This window comes from Pleurodeles waltl, chromosome 3_1 (genome assembly GCF_031143425.1).
Source record: "Pleurodeles waltl isolate 20211129_DDA chromosome 3_1, aPleWal1.hap1.20221129, whole genome shotgun sequence".
Taxonomy (NCBI): Eukaryota; Metazoa; Chordata; class Amphibia; order Caudata; family Salamandridae; genus Pleurodeles; species Pleurodeles waltl.
The window spans coordinates 30,513,835-30,533,432 of NC_090440.1; the positions used below are offsets into that span (position 1 = coordinate 30,513,835).

At 45.1% G+C, this 19,598-nt stretch overlaps 1 protein-coding gene across 1 annotated transcript in view; it reads left to right on the top strand.

Moving 5' to 3' along the window:
* Positions 1-19,598, top strand: part of LOC138283274 (embryonic protein UVS.2-like) — a 44,890-nt gene that overhangs the window by 5,866 nt on the left and 19,426 nt on the right. The window contains exon 2 of the mRNA XM_069221295.1: positions 3,230-3,255. Coding sequence (XP_069077396.1) covers positions 3,230-3,255 — 26 coding nt within the window. The remainder of the gene's footprint in view (positions 1-3,229; positions 3,256-19,598) is intronic.

Below are 19,598 nucleotides of genomic sequence, written 5' to 3' on the forward strand. Positions count from 1 at the left end.
TCCCTATCTAGACGACTGGCTCATAAAGGCATCCACATCTCAAGAGGCCCAACTGCATTTCAATTGGACTTACCAATGTCTTCAACAATTGGGCCTTGTGGTCAACCTCACCAAGTCAACGCCATCACCTGTCCAGAGGTTGCACTACCTAGGCGTCAGAATATATTGACATTTTTCTTCAGCCTTTTGTTCATAACCTACCCTCATATATCAGGGACACTAAAGATTTACTTTGTAAGATTGCAGATTTTGATTGGACAGAAGGCCACTACCTAGTAACCTGGGCTGTCACCCCTCTATATACCAGCATCCCCAGAGTAGAGGGTCTATTAGCTATCCAACACTACCTTGACACCAGAGATGCTTCTCTACTCGAACATACCAACATGCTGCTGGACCTCATAGGCATGGTCCTTGATAATAACATCTTTTTACACAATGGGTGCTGGTATCGCCCAATACAAGGAGTGGCTATGGGGGCTAAGTTCTCTCCATCTTATGCTAATTTGTATATGGGGTACCTGGAGAAAATGCATGTGTGGCAGTCTTGCCCTCCTCCTCTTACACAACATATTCTGTATTGGGGAAGATACATTGATGACATCCTAGTATTCTGGTCAGGGGATGTATGTTCTTTAACGCTCTTCATAGAACATCTCAACAGGAACACTTTGAACATCAGTTTTACACATGAAGCCAGTCAGTCCTCTATTAATTTTCTTGATCTCACAATCTATATAGACCATGGTAAAATATGTACCAAACTCTTCAGGAAAGCCACAGCATGTAATGCGATCTTGCACGCAACGAGCTCACACCCGAAATCTCAGATTGAAGCTATCCCTTATGGGGAAAGCACTAGGATTCGTCGCAACTGTAGTGAAGACCGGGTATTTAAGGAGGAACTACACAACATGGAACTACGTTTCAGACACAGGGGTTATCATTCTCATACTCTGAAAAAGGCCTGTAACATGATTAAGAAAACTAAACACCCTGACCTCCTCACTAATTCTAAGAAAGATAAGGCACATAAACAACTCTCTCTTGTGATTAACCATAGTGCATTAAGCTCCCAGATTTTTTAAACTATACGCAAACATTGGCCGTTATTACTAACAGATAATATACTGAGGAGTGGTTTGACCACAAGACCTAGTATTACGTACAAGAGAGGGACTACCTTACGTGACCATCTATGCCATAGCTTCATGCCACCTGACAGCAAAGACACCTGGATGCCTAAACCTCCACCAGGAACATTTAAATGTGCCCATTGCAACATCTGTGGGTACATCAAGGACAAAATAGTGAGTTTTCAATACAACACACATGTTACACATAAAATCAAACATTTCATCAACTGTAATATCAGTTATGTGGTGTACTGTATTGTTTGCACGTGTGGGCTTATATATGTTGGAAGCACTATTCGACCCTTAAAAGAGAGAATACAAGAACACTTGAGAGCTATTCGGTCATCCAATATTAACTACCCTTTTGCAATACATTATAATGAGGCACATGGACACAGAGAAGTCGTGGACATTGCTATTCACTGTATTGACTCACTAAATAGAACACCGCGATGTAAGAGGACTTTGGCCTTAAGACGCCTTGAAAGCAGTTGGATTATCAAACTACGGGCTGTGGAAATGGTCCTCAACATCCACAAGGACATACATGTGTTTCTCTAAATGTTGTGCTCTTATCATCTGTTTCCCCCTTCCTTTCTGTGCCCCATTTGACTTATGCATCCATTTGCTTGAAATATGTACTCTGTTGTTTGATGGGACTCTACGTAGAATTTGTGAAGTGCATTAGTACATATAGGACTGTTGAAAGTGCTTTCCCCATGCATTATACTTTTGATTGTATCTTTATTGTATTCTCTTTTGGGTTTGCATATATGTGCGTTTCTTTGTTTTTCCTTTTTCTTGCATGCATCTCTCTCCTTTCAAGTTAACATCACAACCAGCTGCAGACATTGATATGCTTGTTTTTGGTTGGGGTTTCCTATATATGCATGTTGGCTTCAGCTCTTTTTTTTTCTTCTTTTTATTTCTCTTCTGTATATCACACACTTCTTTTTATGTGCTTATAAGTGTTACTTGGTCCCAACCCCCGCCCCCTTTTTTCCCCCCCTTGTTTTTTTACTTTGTTCTACACATTCATAGGTAGGGGTTTGTCTATAAACCTGTTTACACACTTGTTTAATTTTGTATTTTGTTATTATGATCCAACTGGCTTATACAGCTGGCTGTCATCGGTATTTCTCCGATGACGTAGCCTGCTTCGGCATTTTTTCTTTGTATGTCTTTTCTTTTCCACTGAACTTTGTCCATAGCAGTTCTACAACACACTCAACATGGTGCCTCTCGGTTGCCATATAGGCCTTGCTTTACTTCCTGATCTTGTTTCTAACACAGTCCGTTTTCAATGTTTAGCGTGCTTATATTAGATGCTAAACTAAACCTTGGCGCGTTGTCTCTACTCTACTGCGATATCACGCGCACGCCGTTACTTTCATTCCTCCCTGCCTCTCGGGACCGGTGAGAGGTCAGGTAAGGGGTTTCTGCTCTGCTGTGTTTGTGACGAAGGAGCGTTTACTGATAGTGAGCCAGGCTGGTTTATCCTGGGATTTCTTATGTGCATACCTACGGGGTTTTTGCCGACACGTAGACATGCCCTTAGTTTGTTTTTTCTTTGTTATTTTTTCTTTGTTTTTCTATGTTTATCTTGTTCTTTCAAGACATGTGGGCGCATAGCTAATATTAGGGGGTACTTTTTTCAATCTTTAGTACTCAGTGTGTAATTATAGTTTTGTACTCCTTCCCTAGTCCCGGGTTTACTCATCAGCTTTCCGTTACTCATTGAGATAAATGACAACAATTTTCCCTTTCTCTGAGAACTACTAATTACGGCTACAGATACCGTCGATAGAGGCTTTTTCCATTCATTTACTTTAATTTTAGTTATATGTTTGATTTTTGCACTTGTTACTTTGTGATACCTTTAATAGACATGGTTTTCTTCACACACGAGTATAGTGCTTTGCTCGGGCCACACGCGGATACGTGTTAGCATATTCTTGAATTTTGTAATTTTAGGATTGTCCTTATTTGATTAGACATTCCCTTTGTTTTAGTCTGCTAGTTTCTTTCTACGCCTGGTCTTTGGCGGGCTCTTTTCATTTGCTTTTTATCCTCATTGTTTTTCTGCCCTACAGGTGTGGGCTTATCAGCGCCCTAACACGTACCATCCCTTTAATTTTCGGATGCCTTTGATTTATGCAGTCCTTACACCTTCAAAGACCGTCGCTTTCCTGCGCAATAAGGAACAACTCTGGACACATTTGTTCTCTTCCAGGGGATCCTCATCAATAGTCATAAACATTGAATATTCCCGCCCTTGTGCGGGGACCCCGGAGCATATATAAAATATACACATATTATACATGTGTAACAAACAGTCATGCAGGCTATCATGTTAAAAACAGGCTAAAATGCTTTATTTCTATGAAGTTTTTTTTTATTTTTTTATTTTATTTTATATTAAATGCTACAATAGAGCATAAATATGTACCCAAGCTCCTAAAACTAGGCTTAGGGAAGTAAGCAGTAGCAAACTCTAGAGAAAAAATAGAAAAAACTGCATTGAAAAACAATGAAGCATTCTTAGCCAATAGGCTGCATGCAGGTTAACACAGGAGAACCATAAAAACGTTGGCACCGTGCCTTTAAGACCCTGAGCACCTCCAGTATCCCACCATGCCTCAGGGGTGAAGGAAAGGTGACAGTTGGTTCACAGTTAGGTCAGTTCTTTTTTCCGGCTTCTTCTGAGAGGATCCTGGAGCATTGAGCTCTCAGTTTTTCTGAGTTTTTCTCAGAAAAATTCTTTAAAAAAGCGTTTTTTCACTTTTCACTCGACAAATAACACCTTTGTCTGAGCTAGGCAGGTTTTTTCTGACAGAAAAATGCCTTCACTTTTTGTCAAATGCCCTGCTTGTGGGAAGAAGAAGGCCCAGTCAGATCCCCACTCTCTGTGCATAGTGTGCCTGCCTCAGAGTCACTGCCCTGACACTTGTAAGTACTGCAAGAACATGTATAGGAGGACTCTGAAAGACAGAGAGAAGATCCGGCTACATGGGCTTCAGGAGAGGCAAAGAACATCGTCCTCCTCACTTCCCAGACAGCCAGAAGGCCATTCTCAGGAGAGAATGGCCCGGTCGACGTCGACAGGTAGGAAAGTACCTGTTTGTTCACCGTCGACGTCGTCGCTACCACCGTCTCACCGGCATAGATCGCCGTCGACGGCGACACGCCCGACGTCGAAGGGAACGGCGTCGGAGAGACATCAGAGCAGGGGCAGGTCTCCGTCGACGGCAGCCCGCCGATCGACGTCGAGCCATCGCCGGCGTGCCCGGTCGCCGCCAAAGGCTGTGCGCCCCCCGACGTCAGGACACACGACGTCGAAATCGCCACGACGGCACGAGAGACATCCGCCGTCGACCTCCCATCGCTCCACGTCGAGGCACACGACGGCGAGCAGGTCGAGGTCCAAGGATCGCCGTTCGACGTCAAGGCACTCAACGTCGAGGCACTCAACGTCGAGGCATGAGCAACCGGCTGGGCGCCCTTCGACGTCGAAACAGCCATCGACGTTGACACAGGTTTTACCTGTCCCACAGGGAGCAGAACATCGCCCCACGCCAGACAAGGCGCCATCTCCAGTGGTCTCCATACCGAGCGACTCTTCTCGGTCAAGAGCGGCATCATCTGGGCATGTCTCGCCCCTCAACCTATCTCCGAGGTGGCTGGAGAGCCTCAACAGACCAGCGGCCTCCCCAGATTCGCAATATTTGCGAATGTATTCACCTACTGCCTCCCTGCCAAGAACGCCATCACCGACAGCCAGGGCAGAACGGCCTCGTTCAGCTCCTCGCCAACCGACCGCGAGGCCTAGACGCTCGGCTACAGTGTCTCGCAGCAGTTCTCGCTCTCAACGAAGATCCAGGTCGCGGTCAAGAAGAAGATCACCCTCTTGGTCTTTATCAGGTTCATCTGTCGGGCGTTACTCACCCACCCTAACAGATTCACCACCTGCTAGAGTCTCACCGGTGGATGACATTACCACATTCAACGAGGTGTTGCTAAGAGGAGCGCAGAAACTCAACATAGAGGTTCCAGAACCATCTACCTCCTCATCGGTCATCTTTGAGACTCTACAACAGAGATCAGAGTCAAAAAAGTTGCTGCCTCTAGTGCCTGGCTTGTTCCAGCCAACCATGGACACTTTTCTGGCCCCAGCCTCGCTTAAGTCTGCCCCGGCTAGAATTCTCAAAAAATACAAGGCTCTAGAACAAGACCCTTATTCCTTAGAAAGGATCCGCCACCGGACTCGGTTATCATAGCTGCCGCCCGAAAGACCCACTCGGTGGCATCTTCTTCCACGGTGCCCCCGGATAAAGAGAGCAGGCATCTAGACTCTCTAGGGAGAAAGATATGCGGGACAGCGGCTTCAGCAATGAAGGTCTCCAGTGCGTCTGCGCTCCTGGGCAGGTATGATCGTTCTCTGTGGGACTCCCTCAGTAGATTTACAGAAAAATTGCCCAGAGAAGACAGACAAGATTTCCAGGAGATACTACAAGAAGGATGCCTGGTATCCAACCAGGTTATCAGCGCGGCAGCAGATGGGGCGGATTTGGCTGCTCATGGATACGCACATGGTATCTGTGCGAGGAGATCTTCCTGGCTGAGGCTCACTGGCTTGAAACAGGAAGCACAACAACGCATCCTGAATCTCCCATTTGCCGGGAATTCTCTATTCGGTGCCCATGCAGACGAAGAGATGGCCCGCATGAAGACCGAGGTGGATACCATGAAGGCGGTGGGCCTCGAAAGAAAGAAAGATTTCAGGCGGAGGTACAGGCCGTATGACAGGCGCCCTTTCCAGCAGAGGGTTCAAACCCCTCATTGGTCGCAAAGGTCACAGCAACGACAGGGACGCCCTCTTTTTCAAAGGAGAAACACAAGGGAGCGAGGGTCAAGTAGACCTCAACAGTCCACTCCGAAAGCACCCACCAAGCAATGAAATCTTGCTTCCCTCGACACTGTACACCACTCCGGTGGGGGGAAGTATTACGGCTTATCTTCACGAGTGGCACTCTATCACAAGAGACAAATGGGTGCTCAATATTGTCGAACATGGCTATTCTCTTCTTTTCAAACAGCCTCCACCACGCATGCCACCAACCAAAGACAATCTATCTCATCTCAGCTTGCTACGCAAGGAGGCTCTCGCCCTCCTAAAAAAGAATGCCATAGAAAAGGTTCCACCTGCACACAGAGGACAGGGGGTCTACTCCCGTTACTTTCTAGTGGCAAAGAAGGGTCGAGAGGGCGTTTTCAGGCCAATTCTGGACCTACGGCTGCTGAACAAATACATAAGGAAGCAGAAGTTCAGAATGCTAGCGCTTCACCAGATTTTCTCTCAACTGCATCAGGGAGACTGGATGTGCTCCATCGACCTACAGGATGCGTACTTTCACATCCCGATAGCTCCCAACAATCGAAAATTCCTGTGCTTCCGAGTAGCGTTACAGCATTACCAGTTCAGAGTTCTACCCTTTGGCCTGAAATCTGCCCCAAGAGTTTTCTCGAAATGTATGGCAGTGGTGGCAGCACATCTCCGAAGACAAAGGATATACATATATCCATACCTAGACGACTGGCTACTAAAGGCTTCTTCTCCGGAGCAGGCGAGAAGCCATCGGGACATTGTACTAGGAGTTTGCGAAGCTCTAGGTCTTCAGGTCAATTACCAGAAGTCAACCTTGATTCCAACGCAGAATCTTCACTACCTAGGAGCTATCATAAACACAGAACTCCAAAAAGTGTATCCTTCGGAGGAACGACTATCCTCAATAGACAGGAAGTGCCAGGACCTGTTGAGAGCCAGCGCACCTACGGCACGTCAGGTGACATCACTGCTGGGCTCCACGGCATCGTGCATTTTTATTGTCCCAAATGCCAGACTCCACATGAGACCCCTCCAAGAGGCATTGGAGACCAACTGGAGCCAAAGAACAGGTCGCTGGGAGGACACGGTGCGGCTACCGGCGGTAGCACTTCAGTCATTGAGATGGTGGATGCACAGACCTCACCTGTCAGTGGGTGCTCTGTTTCACCAGGTGCTTCCATCCGACACCCTAGTAACTGATGCATCTCTTCAGGGATGGGGGGCTCATTTGGGTCCTTTTCAAGCGCAGGGTCTGTGGTCAGACAAGGAAAAGCAGTACCACATCAATCTGCTAGAACTCAGAGCGGTCCATCTGGCTCTCAAGTCTTTCATACCGCTAATTCAGGGGAAAACTCTCTTGATACAGATGGACAATACAACCACGATGTATTACTTGAACAAACAAGGGGGAACGAGGTCCCTACCCCTATCGCGAGAGTCCCAGGCGATATGGCATTGGCTCCTGGCCAGAGGAATGTCAATTACAGCAGTTCACCTGCCAGGTCAGCAGAACGTGGAAGCAGACTTTCTAAGCAGACACCTGGAGGACGTTCACGATTGGGTCCTACACGGCGAAGTCGCAGAATACATCTTCGCGCAATGGGGTCGGCCTCAACTGGATCTCTTCGCAGACGAAGTAAACAAGAAATGCCCAGACTTCGCATCCAGGTTCTACCGTCCGGGATCTCGAGGGAATGCCCTGTTGATCGACTGGTCAGGGATATTTTTTTACGCTTTTCCGACGATTCCCCTCATTCCGGCAGTGATCAGCAAACTTTACAGATCCAGGACCAGAATGATTCTTATAGCGCCACAATGGCCCGACAGTTCTGGTACACGGATCTCCTCAACCTGTCGGAAAAACCTCACAGGAGGCTGCCGTGCAGACCGGATCTTCTGAGCAGAATGGAGGGCAGGATTCTACATCCCAACCTACCCTCTCTGAGCTTAACAGCATGGCTCCTGAATTCCTGCAGTATGGGCACCGAGGGCTCTCGCAGGAGTGCATGAACATCTTGAAAGAGTCCAAACGGCCTTCCACGCGGCGTTCTTACGCTTTTAAGTGGAAGAGATTCTACATATGGTGCTGTCAGAAAGGTCATAATCCCATACGGGCGCAGGAGGATGTCATACTGTCCTATTTGCTTCATCTAGCGAAGTCCGGTCTGCAGGTATCATCTATTAAGGTACATTTGTCTGCTATTACAGCCTATCGCAAGTCACCTTCTCAGGAATCCTTCTTTACAAAACCTGTAGTCAAGGATTTCTTAGAGGGTTTGAAGAAAGTTTTTCCGCCAATTCGGAGGCCTTCTCCTCCATGGGAACTGAACATAGTCCTGGCAAAACTTATGGGCCCTCCTTTCGAGCCTATACATAAGGCCTCTTTACAACACATTACGTGGAAGACGGCTTTTCTAGTGGCCATTACTTCAGCGAGGAGGGTCAGTGAAATCCAGGCCTTTTCTTCAAAAGAACCGTACACGGTTTTTCATGACAATAGAGTGGTTCTTCGAACTCACCCATCTTTCCTTCCGAAGGTGGTGTCAGAATTCCATATTAATCAGACCATATCTTTACCGACGTTCTTTCCCAATCCAGAGACTCCAGCAGAGAAAGCATTGCACTCATTAGACTTGAAAAGAGTGCTGAAATGTTATCTGGACAAGACAAAATCGATTAGACACTCTAACCGCTTGTTTGTAAACTATGGTCATTTAAGGACAGGAGAGGCAGCATCTAAGCGAACAATATCAAGATGGATAGTTTCTTGTATTGTTAATACTTACCAGCTAGCTAATAAACAATTACTAGCGCGGCCTAGAGCGCATTCCACAAGGGGTAAAGCGGCTACTGCTGCTCTCCTTAACAATGTTCCGATATCTGAGATTTGTAAGGCTGCTACATGGAAGTCTGTCCATACGTTTACAAGACATTATTGTTTAGACTCAGATGCAAGAGCGGATGCCCAAGTGGGGCAGGCCTCTCTAAGAAATCTATTTGCGTAAGACATATCTATTCCTGCACTTCTATCGGACAGTCCGCTGGGTTTAGGGATGGGCTTGCTAATCTATTCAATGTTTATGACTATTGATGAGGATCCCCTGGAAGAGAAGGATAAGTTACTTACCTGTAAATCCTAGTTCTCTTCCAGGGGTATCCTCATCAAAGTCATAAACAACCCACCCTCCTCCCCGGACGCACGTCTCCTAGAAGTGCAGGACAGACTGTGTCTGGAATCAGTTATACAAATTGTCACCGGAAAAAGAATTGACCTAACTGTGAACCAACTGTCACCTTTCCTTCACCCCTGAGGCATGGTGGGATACTGGAGGTGCTCAGGGTCTTAAAGGCACGGTGCCAAAGTTTTTATGGTTCTCCTGTGTTAACCTGCATGCAGCCTATTGGCTAAGAATGCTTCATTGTTTTTCAATGCAGTTTTTTCTATTTTTTCTCTAGAGTTTGCTACTGCTTACTTCCCTAAGCCTAGTTTTAGGAGCTTGGGTACATATTTATGCTCTATTGTAGTATTTAATATAAAATAAAATAAAAAAAATAAAAAAAACTTCATAGAAATAAAGCATTTTAGCCTGTTTTTAACATGATAGCCTGCATGACTGTTTGTTACACATGTATAATATGTGTATATTTTATATATGCTCCGGGGTCCCCGCACAAGGGCGGGAATATTCAATGTTTATGACTTTGATGAGGATACCCCTGGAAGAGAACTAGGATTTACAGGTAAGTAACTTATCCTTTTCAACCATCTTTATGGTATGACTGAGTCAGTCTCTTTTTTTCTCATTCTGCACAAAATGTTCTCCAGCAGGGTTCATACAATATATCGTACACATACTATGGGATTCTGTCCTTTGTGTGACTATCCTTGGGGGATCATTTGTTTGGGACCCTACCTGATGGCCTTTCTGATTACCAAGTTTCTGCTCATGGTGGTGCGGGGGATTCTGAAGCTCTTTTTGAAAAGCGCTTTTTCGGCGTTAATGTAATCTAGTTTCACTCCTTGGAAACCTCACCTCGGTTTTACTTAATATTCACATGGTGGTTCTGTATACTTTCACCAACCAGTGTATTGATCTTTTCCACTTTTCTTTTCTATTTTTCACTGGCACCTTTGGGTGGTTATCCACGATCAATGTTTAAACATTTTCCAGCATGGGAGTATCTCTTTTTCAGATTTCTCGTCACTCTTAATGGTTATATACTATATGGAAAATAGTTTCCTTTGTTCTACTGTCAACGAACCGTTTTGCTTTGTGACGTATTTTACACCTACCAGATGGTAGTTTTGTAATTTGTAAGAAATTCCATCTTTCCCTTGTTTCAGCCTTGAAAAAGTCAGTGTGGACGAAACACGTGTTGGCTTTTCTTTGAACATTGATTCGATTGTTCTCAGAACATTGATTTGGTATTTCTCAACATAAGGAAATAAAGAAATCTGCATCTTCCTTCATCGTGGACTTGTTACTTGGAGTGCCCTGGTTGTGTTTTTGTCTCCACCTAGGCGCCACCATCGACACCATTCAAGCAAAGGTGTTTCCTTCGGAGGAGCGACGTTCATCGATCCTTCAGAAATATCAAGCTCGAGAGAGAGAGAGAGAGAGCGCCTCATTCAACAGCAAGAAAAGTCTTGTCTCTCCTAGGGTCAATGGCATCTTGCATCTACCTCACTCCCAATGCTTGCCTCCACATGAGGCGTTTGCAGGGGTGCCTGGAAAACCAATGGAATCAGCTGATGGGCAAATGGGAGGACAGGATTACTTTCACTCTACATACAATACAATCACTCAAGTGGTGGTGTTCTCTGAACATGCCATCCCACCAACAGGTTCCCACACAGATGATAGTCGTGGACGCATCGTTACTCGGATGCGGTGCCCATGTGGATAATCTACAGATTCAAGGCTCTTGGTCTCGGAAGGAGAGATCTTATCACATCAGTCTCCTAGAGCTATGTGCAGTCCAGCTCGCACTCAAAGCCTTCTTTCCTGCATTCACCACAAATACTCTGCTTCTTCAAACAGACAATACGGCCACCATGTACTACTTGAACAAGCGGGGGGCACCAGATCGAGGACTCTATCTCTGGAGGTTCAAACAATCTGGAACTGGCTTCTGGTGAGGAACTTAATAATAACAGCGACTCAACTCCCTGGCATAGAGAATGTTCAGGTAGATGCTCTCAGCAGAGCGATAAATGAAAACCACAAATGGGTTCTGCACAACGATGTCGTACACTACATCTTCTCCATGTGGGGCACCCCTTCTATAGATCTATTCGCAACAGCAGAAAACAAAAAATGCCTAGACTTCGCCTCCAGGTATTACCATCTGGAGACATAGGGTAATGCCCTGTGGATAGACTGGTCAGGAAAATTTGTTTATGCTTTTCCCCCACTTCCCCTGACCACGGCAGTCCTGATCAAACTTTCCCACTCCAAAACCAGGATGATACTCATTGCTCTGGAAGGGCCACGGCAGTGGTGGTTTCCGGACCTTCTTCACCAGCCCCTCCGTCCACATCTCAGACTGCCATGCAGGCCAGACATTCTCACCAAATTCGGAGGTCAGATGAGACATACCAACCTCTCGTCGTTGAATTTGGCAGCAGGGCTCCTGAGCTAGAGCAGTATGGTCACCCTAACCTTCCTCAAGACTGCATGGACATTCTAAGAGAGGCAAAGTGACCTTCTGCCAGATCAGCATATGCCTTAAAATGGAAAAGGTGGTGTCTGGACAACAGCATAGATCCAAAAACATGTGGAGAAGATGTTATGCTTCCATATCTATTGCAGCTAGCAAAATTTGGCTTACAATTCTCATCCATCAAAGTACACCTGGCAGCTCTGACTGCATACAAGAAAAGTCCTTTATAAACCTCTTTCTTTAAAATTCCAGTCAGTTAAGACTTCCTAGAGGGGTTAAAGAAGATTTTTTCTCCTACTAGGCATCCTTCTCCTCCATGGGAGCTTAATATAGTTCTTTCACGTCTAATAGAACATCCTTTTGAGCCCATACACAAGGCATCTCTCCAACATCTCACTTAGAAAACTGCCTTCCTTGTAGCAATTACTTCAGCTCACAGGGTTAGTGAGATCCAGGCCCTTTGTGCTCAGGCACCATACACAGCTTTCTATTCCTCCAAGGTTGTAATGAGAACACATCCAAAATTTCTACCCAAAGTTATCTCTTACTTTCATGTAAACCAGACTATCTCTTTCCCAACTTTCTTTCAAAACCCATTTACTCCTGCAGAGAGACCACTTTACTCTCTAGATGTGAAGAGGGTTTTAAAATGTTATCTAGACAAAACTAAATTCTTTCGCAAGTCACAACAGCTGTTCATTACCTATGGCCAAGTTCGAACAGGCCTGGCCACCTCTAAGCAATCTTTGTCCAGTTGGATTGTTTCATGTATTTTGCTCTGTTACCAGCTAGCCAATAAGTCCCTTGAAGGCAGACATAAATGGCTGCATTAATGAGAAACATTCCTTTGGCAGATATTTGCAAAGCGGCTATATGGAGGTCTGTCCACACCTTTACTAAGCACTACTGTCTTGATTCTGATGCTAGGACAGATGCTCAAGTAGGACAGGCTTCTCTTAGAAATCTCTTTGCATGAATAAATATCACTCTATTGTTCTGTTTACTCCACCTCTCTCAGGGGGATGGGCTTGCTAATCTATTCAGTGCTTATGACTATACATTGAAATCCCCTACAAGATAAGGAATAGTTTCTTAACTGTAACTCCAGTTCTCTCGTAGTGGTATATCTATGATAGTCATAAGCGACCCTCCCTCCTCTCCGGAGGAACAGACATAATAATATTATTAATATTAATGATTGATAATTCACAGACTCCTTCATCTCAGTTAGTAAAGCCTACAAAAAGAACTAAGGTAACTGCCTCCTGCTAAGCATGATGGGATATGGGAGGACCATCTGCTCTTAACCCCTTCGTTGCCAGGCCTTTTCCCCCTCAGATGCCAAGCCTTTTTTTGACTGTTTGGGGCAGTTCGCGCTTAGGCCCTCATAACGTTTTGTCCCCATAAGCTATCCACGACAAATTTGTGTCCTTTTTTCCAACATCCTAGGGATTCTAGAGGTACCCAGACTTTGTGTGTTCCCCTGAAGGAGATCAAGAAATTAGCCAAAATACTGCGAATTTTTTTTTTTTTTTTTTTTTAATGGGAAAAAAGAGCTGCAGCTGAAGGCTTGTGCGTTTTCCCCTGAAAATGGCATCAACAAAGGGTTTGCAGTGCTAAAATCACCATCTTCCCAGCTTTCATTCATGCAGACTTGAATCAGAAAACCCAATTTTACAACACAATTTCGGCAATTTACTGGGACATAACCCATTTTTACTTTTTTTTGTGCTTTCAAATTCTGAATTCAGCAAGGGGTAATTTGTGTAGATCCTACAAGGGTTTCCTACAGAGAATAACAGCTGAAATAAAAAAAATATTGAAATTGAGGTAAAAAAAATGCCTTTTTTCTCAATGTTTTACTCTGTAACTTTTTCCTGCAATGTCAGGTTTTTGAAAGCAATATACCGTTACGTCTGCTGGACTCTTCTGGTTGCGGGCTATATAGGGCTTGTAGGTTCATCAAGAGCCCTAGGTACCCAGACCCAAAAAATGAGCTGCACCTTGCAATGGGTTTTCATTCCATACCGGGTATACAGCAATTCATCTGCTGAAATATAAAGAGTGAAAAATAGGTATCTAGAAAACCTTTTTATTTCCAAAATGGGCACAAGATAAGGTGTTGAGAAGCAGTGGTTATTTGCACATCTCTCAAGTCCAGGGCGTCCAGACTAACATGCGAATTACAGGGCATTTCTCAATTAGACGTCTTTTTTACACACTGTCTTACACTTAGAAGGAAAACATGAAGAGAAAGACAAGGGGCAATAACACTTGTTTTGCTATTCTGTATTCCCCAAAGTCTCCCGATAAAAATGGTACCTCACTTGCGTGGGTAGGCCTAATACTCGCGACAGGAAACGCAACATGGACACATCACATTTTTACATCGAAATCTGACGTGTTTTTTGCACAGTGCCTATCTGTAGATTTTGGCCTCTAGCTCAGCCAGCACCTAGGGAAACCTACCAAACCTGCGCATTTTTTAAAAGTAGACACCTGGGGGAATCCAAGACGGGGTGACATGTGGGACTCTCAGCAGGTTCTGTTACCCAGAATCCTTTCCAAACCTCAAAATTTGGCTACAAAAATATTTTTTCCTCACATTTCGGTGACAGAAAGTTCTGGAATCTGAGAGGAGCCACAAATTTCCTTCCACCCAGCGTTCCCCCAAGTCTCCCGATAAAAATGATACCTCACTTGTGTGGGTAGTCCTAGTGCCCGCAACAGGAAATGCCCCAAAATACAACGTGGACACATCACATTTTCCCCAGGAAAACAGAGATGTTTTTTGCAAAGTGCCTACCTGTGGATTTTGGCCTCTAGCTCAGCCGGCACCTAGGGAAACCTACCAAACCTGTGCATTTTTTAAAAAATAGACACCTAGGGGAATCCATGATGGGGTGACTTGTGGGGCTCTCAGCAGGTTTTGTTACCCAGAATCCTTTGCAAACCTCAAAACTTTACTAAAAAAACACTTTTTCCTCACATTTTGGTGACAGAAAGTTCTGGAATCTGAGAGTAGCCACACATTTCCTTCCACCCAGCGTTCCCCAAAGTCTCCAGAGAAAAATGATACCTCACTTGTGTGGGTGGCCCAGGTCCTGCAACAGAAAAATGGCAATAACCTGTAGAGATTGAGGAGTTAGGACAGCGAGTTGATAAGCACATATTTTCTTTTATACATCTTTTAGGCTGACTCTGCTTTGGGAACCCACACAAGTGATGTATCATTTTACTTGGGAGACTGAGGGAAACGCTGGGTGGTAGGAAATTTGTGCCGGCACGGTGATCCTACAAAGAAAAGTGAGGAAAATATGATTTTTTAAGCAAATGTTGAGGTTTGCAGAGGAGTCTGGGTAAGAAAATTTTGGGGGATCCAGGCAAGCCACACCTCCCTGGACTCCTTGGGGTGTCTAGTTTTAAAATATGTCTGGGTTTGGTAGGTTTCCCTAAATGAAGGCCGCACCCGGGACCAAAAACGTAGGTGCCCCCACCCACAAACATAGGTAGTTTTGCAATAGTTCATTTTGATGTGTCCATGTACTTATGTGATGTTCCAAACACTAAAATTGTGAAAAGAAACACTCAGGTTATGTTAAAAAGACCCCTCACTCACCAACCAAGTTGGTGGCATGCTTCATTATCGAGGTCCCACCCGAGACACCTAGCGTGCCATGGGTGTGCTGCGACACCTGATTACAGCGGAACAGGTTTTGTTATTTTTACCACACATATTGGTTGGATTTGGCACAAGGGTGAGTGATGGTTCAGTAGATCAAATTTTATTGACAAGAAATTTCACAAAAATGAAATGCACTGTTAATAACTGAAAGGCCAAAAAACTGAACCAATGACTTACAGCTCGTGAGCTGTAAAGGCACGTCAAGGCACCATCCGCTTTACAGTTCATTCACACAGCTTTCATACATGACATGCAAAAGACCATTGAAGCCGCCAGCCACGGACCTAGCACATTACAACACTCGCATCAACAGACAGTGCCACTCAAGGGCCTATCACTTACATACGCCCTCATGGCTGATACAGCAATCACACCAACTGACGGGAGTGTGTGGACTGGCGTTTGCCTGGCAGTGTGTTGCAGTAGCCAGCAGCAAGTCAATATTTACACCGCCAGCCAAGCGCCACCCCACGCACACACCGCCAGCCAAGCGCCACCGCACTCACACTGCCAGCCAAGCGCTACCGCACACACACCGCCAGCCAAGAGCCACCCTACGCACATCACCAGCCAAGCACCACACACGCACACCGCCAGCCAAGCGCCACCCAATGCACACTGCCAGCCAAGCACCACCCCACGCACACCGCCAGCCAAGCGCCACCCCATCCACACCGCCATCACTTTTTTTTTAAACAACAAAGAAACTACTAATTATAAATAAGTCCAAAACTACAAACACAAAAGCTCTAACTGAATGCATGATAGTAATGCCAACCGTGAAACTGAACATATGAAAATATAAAATAGCAGGTTATGTTTACGGTATTTCCCAATAATTCTTCTGTGTGTGGTGGTTCCAGAAACAGCCACCCACACACAGCCCAGGCTTTGAAGGACAATCAGGGCAGTATATCCTAGTTTCTTTCTTGATACCTCTTCGAGCACAGACTCTACATCTCTTAGCAGGAACTTTTTTTTTGGCTGTGGGAGGAATGTGCTCAGCAAAGTGACGATCATTCAGTCTAGCCACATCCTCTACCACTGCTTCTCTATGAACTCTACCCGGTTCCAGCACAATAAGGCTCACTATGATAGACTCCTGAAATTTCACAAATGTCATCCTTGACTCTGGAGAATTATCCTTGAACACAACAAAAGCATTAAAAGTTGCCAAGTAGAACAGGTGAACCACTAATTTCTTATACCAAACATAAGACTTACGAACAGCAGTGTAAGGTTCCGACCTCTGATCTGCTTTATCAACACCACCCATGTGCTTATTATAGCCTAAAATGCACACAGGTTTGCGCACTTCAGCAACTTGACCCCAAACAGCCACAGGTGAAGTACTCTCATTATGGATGGTAGTTTGCATGTACATATCTCTCCTGTCTACAAATTTCAGAGCTAGCAGCTCATCATTCCACAAGGCACTGCACTGTCCCTTCGCAGGTTTTTTACAGACAAGCTCTCTTGGATAGCCTTTCCGGTTAGAGTGGATTGTGCCAGAAGCAACAGTGTCCACTCTGAACAACTCCTTGAACAACTGAACTCCAGTGTAGAAGTTATCTACGTATAAATGGTGACCTTTGTTAAACAGTTGTCTACCAAGTTCCCACACAGTTTTCTCACTAACTCCAAAAGTGGGTGGACAACCAGGGTGGTCAATATTGGAATCCCTACCAGTATAGACCCGGAAATTATAAACATATTCTGTACTACTTTCAGACAGCAAATACATCTTAATTCCATACTGTGCCCTCTTGCTGGGAATGTACTGCCTAAAAAACAAACAACCATTGAACAGGACCAAAGACTCATCTACAGATAATTTCTTTGCCTGGAACATAGATCTCTGAAAACCGATCTACCAAATGATCAAGGACAGGTCTAATCTTAAAAAGACGGTCAGAATCAGGGTGATCTTGTGGCAAAGCTAAAGCATTATCTACAAAATGCAACATCCGAAGAAGAACCTCATACCGGTTACGACTCATGATTGCTGGAAATATAGCAGTTGCCATCAAGGGACTAGTAGACCAATATGAAGACAGTGATGGCTTCCTTATCAGCCCCATCAAAAAAGTTAAACCCAAGAACTTTTTCAACTCTTCCAGATTTATGGGACTCCACCAGCTAGCTCTAGAGTGGGGCCTAAGCCTGGCAGTGTTGACCCTCAAATACTGCTCTGCATAGAAATTAGTCTGCTCAACAATCTTTTCCAAAAATATATTGTCCATAAACAACTCAAAAAAGTTGACAGGCAAAACGTTTTTCATATTAACTCGACACCCTGGGAAACCAGTAAACACAGGCAACTGTGGCTGCTCCATGTTTGGTGCAACCCACATGTCAGGTCTTCCAATGGGAAGCCTTTCAGCCGCTGGCTGCTGCACCATTGGCACATCAGTGTCCTCCTCTAAAACAGGCCCTTCATCAGCACTGAGAGTGGCTTCATCATCAGGTGATTCCTCTCTGACAGAAAATTCGCTTCCAGAATCTTGCATTTCCTCCTCTGCCTCAGATGCAGAGTCAGTCTCATAATCATGGTCAGAAGACAACTCAAAAAGAACACCAACTACCTGCTGAGCGGTCATTCTATGACTAGTCATGATCCTTCCTACAAAAATGAACTGGACAAATGCACCACCAACAACCAGCACTGCGTAAGATAAGTAACAAACAAAGTGTAGCTTTATCACTAAGAGTTATAAACTCAAAAACTATACAGCTCACTTGCCTGAAAAAGCTTGACTCACCAGCAACTACTCTGCACAGCAGTTACCAATGATATCCCACTAAAAAGGAAAAAAAAAAAAAAATTGACATAAGACAACACAATAATCATTGTGCATAAATCTAAGGACAATTTCACACACAAGCCTGCATTCAGTAAACCACCTACAAACATGTCATTCATGCATGGCAACAATACTCCTTTGGAGTACATTTATTTACTTACCTAAAACATGCAACTACGCAAACCGCAGGACAACCACTGCCAAAACTGCAACAAGCCACAGCAAAGGAAGAAAAAGCTTTGAACTAGAACAAAAAGGAGAAATAAAACTGTTATTATCATAAATGCAAACACTTTGCCAGTTGACAAACACCCCGCCACCAACCATTTTAAAATTTTCCCATGTGTATAGTGTTTTCTGCTTGGGGGCAGATGGGCCTAAAAAGCATAGGCCAATCTGCCCCCAAGGGGGGCAGAAATGCCATAGAATATATTGCCCCCTTTGGGGGTGAGGCGACCCTTGCCCAATGGGCCACCACCCAACACAAAGCACACACATGATCCCTGGCGCTAAGTGGATTCTGCCCCCCTTGGGGGCAGATGGGCCTAAACAAAATAGGCTGATCTGCCCCCAAGGGGGACAGAAATGCCCAATAGTGCTTTTGCCCCTTGGGGGCGACCCTTGCCCAAGGAGGCGCCCCCCAAACACAGAAAAAAAACAAAAGAAAGAAAACAAAAAAAATCCCTGGCATCTTCTTGGTTTCTGGGCAGAAGGGCCTAAAATAAATAGGCCAATCTGCCCCCAAGGGGGACAGAAATGGCCTAGATTCTATTGCCCCCTTTTGGGGAGCGACCCTTGCCCAAGGGGCCACCCCCCCACACAAAGCACACACACACACACATGATCCCTGGGGCTAAGTGGATTCAATAGGCCGATCTGCCCTAAAGGGGGCAGAACTGCCCAATAGTGCTTTTTGCCACTTGGGGGTGACCCTTGCCCAAGGGACCTCCCCTAACACAAAAAATCAGCAAAACTAAAATCCCTGGTTTCTAGTGGCTTTCTGCCCCCAAGGGGGGCAGAAATTGTGAAAAATACATTGCCCCTCCCCAAAGAAGAGTGGCCCTTGCCCAAGGGGTCGCTCCCCCACACTGTAAACACACACACACACACACACACTAATTCCCTGGTGTCTAGTGGGCATTCCTGCGGCCCGCTCATCCATTATAGTAAATTTGCTGCCAGAGGCATTGTGAGGAAATAGGGTATATTGTATGGTGTGGTAGTGCGACCTTGGTGACATGGTAATACACTTACCAACTCATTTAATTCCATTAGGTTTCATCTGTAAAACCCTGTAAAAGTCTCAGCTCAACCCTCTGTAACTATGGCACTCAGCAGTAAGGCTTACACAGAGGAGCAAGTGTAAAGCATTTAAACAGCAGGAAAATAATTGGGGAAGAAATTGACACAACACTCAAATCAGT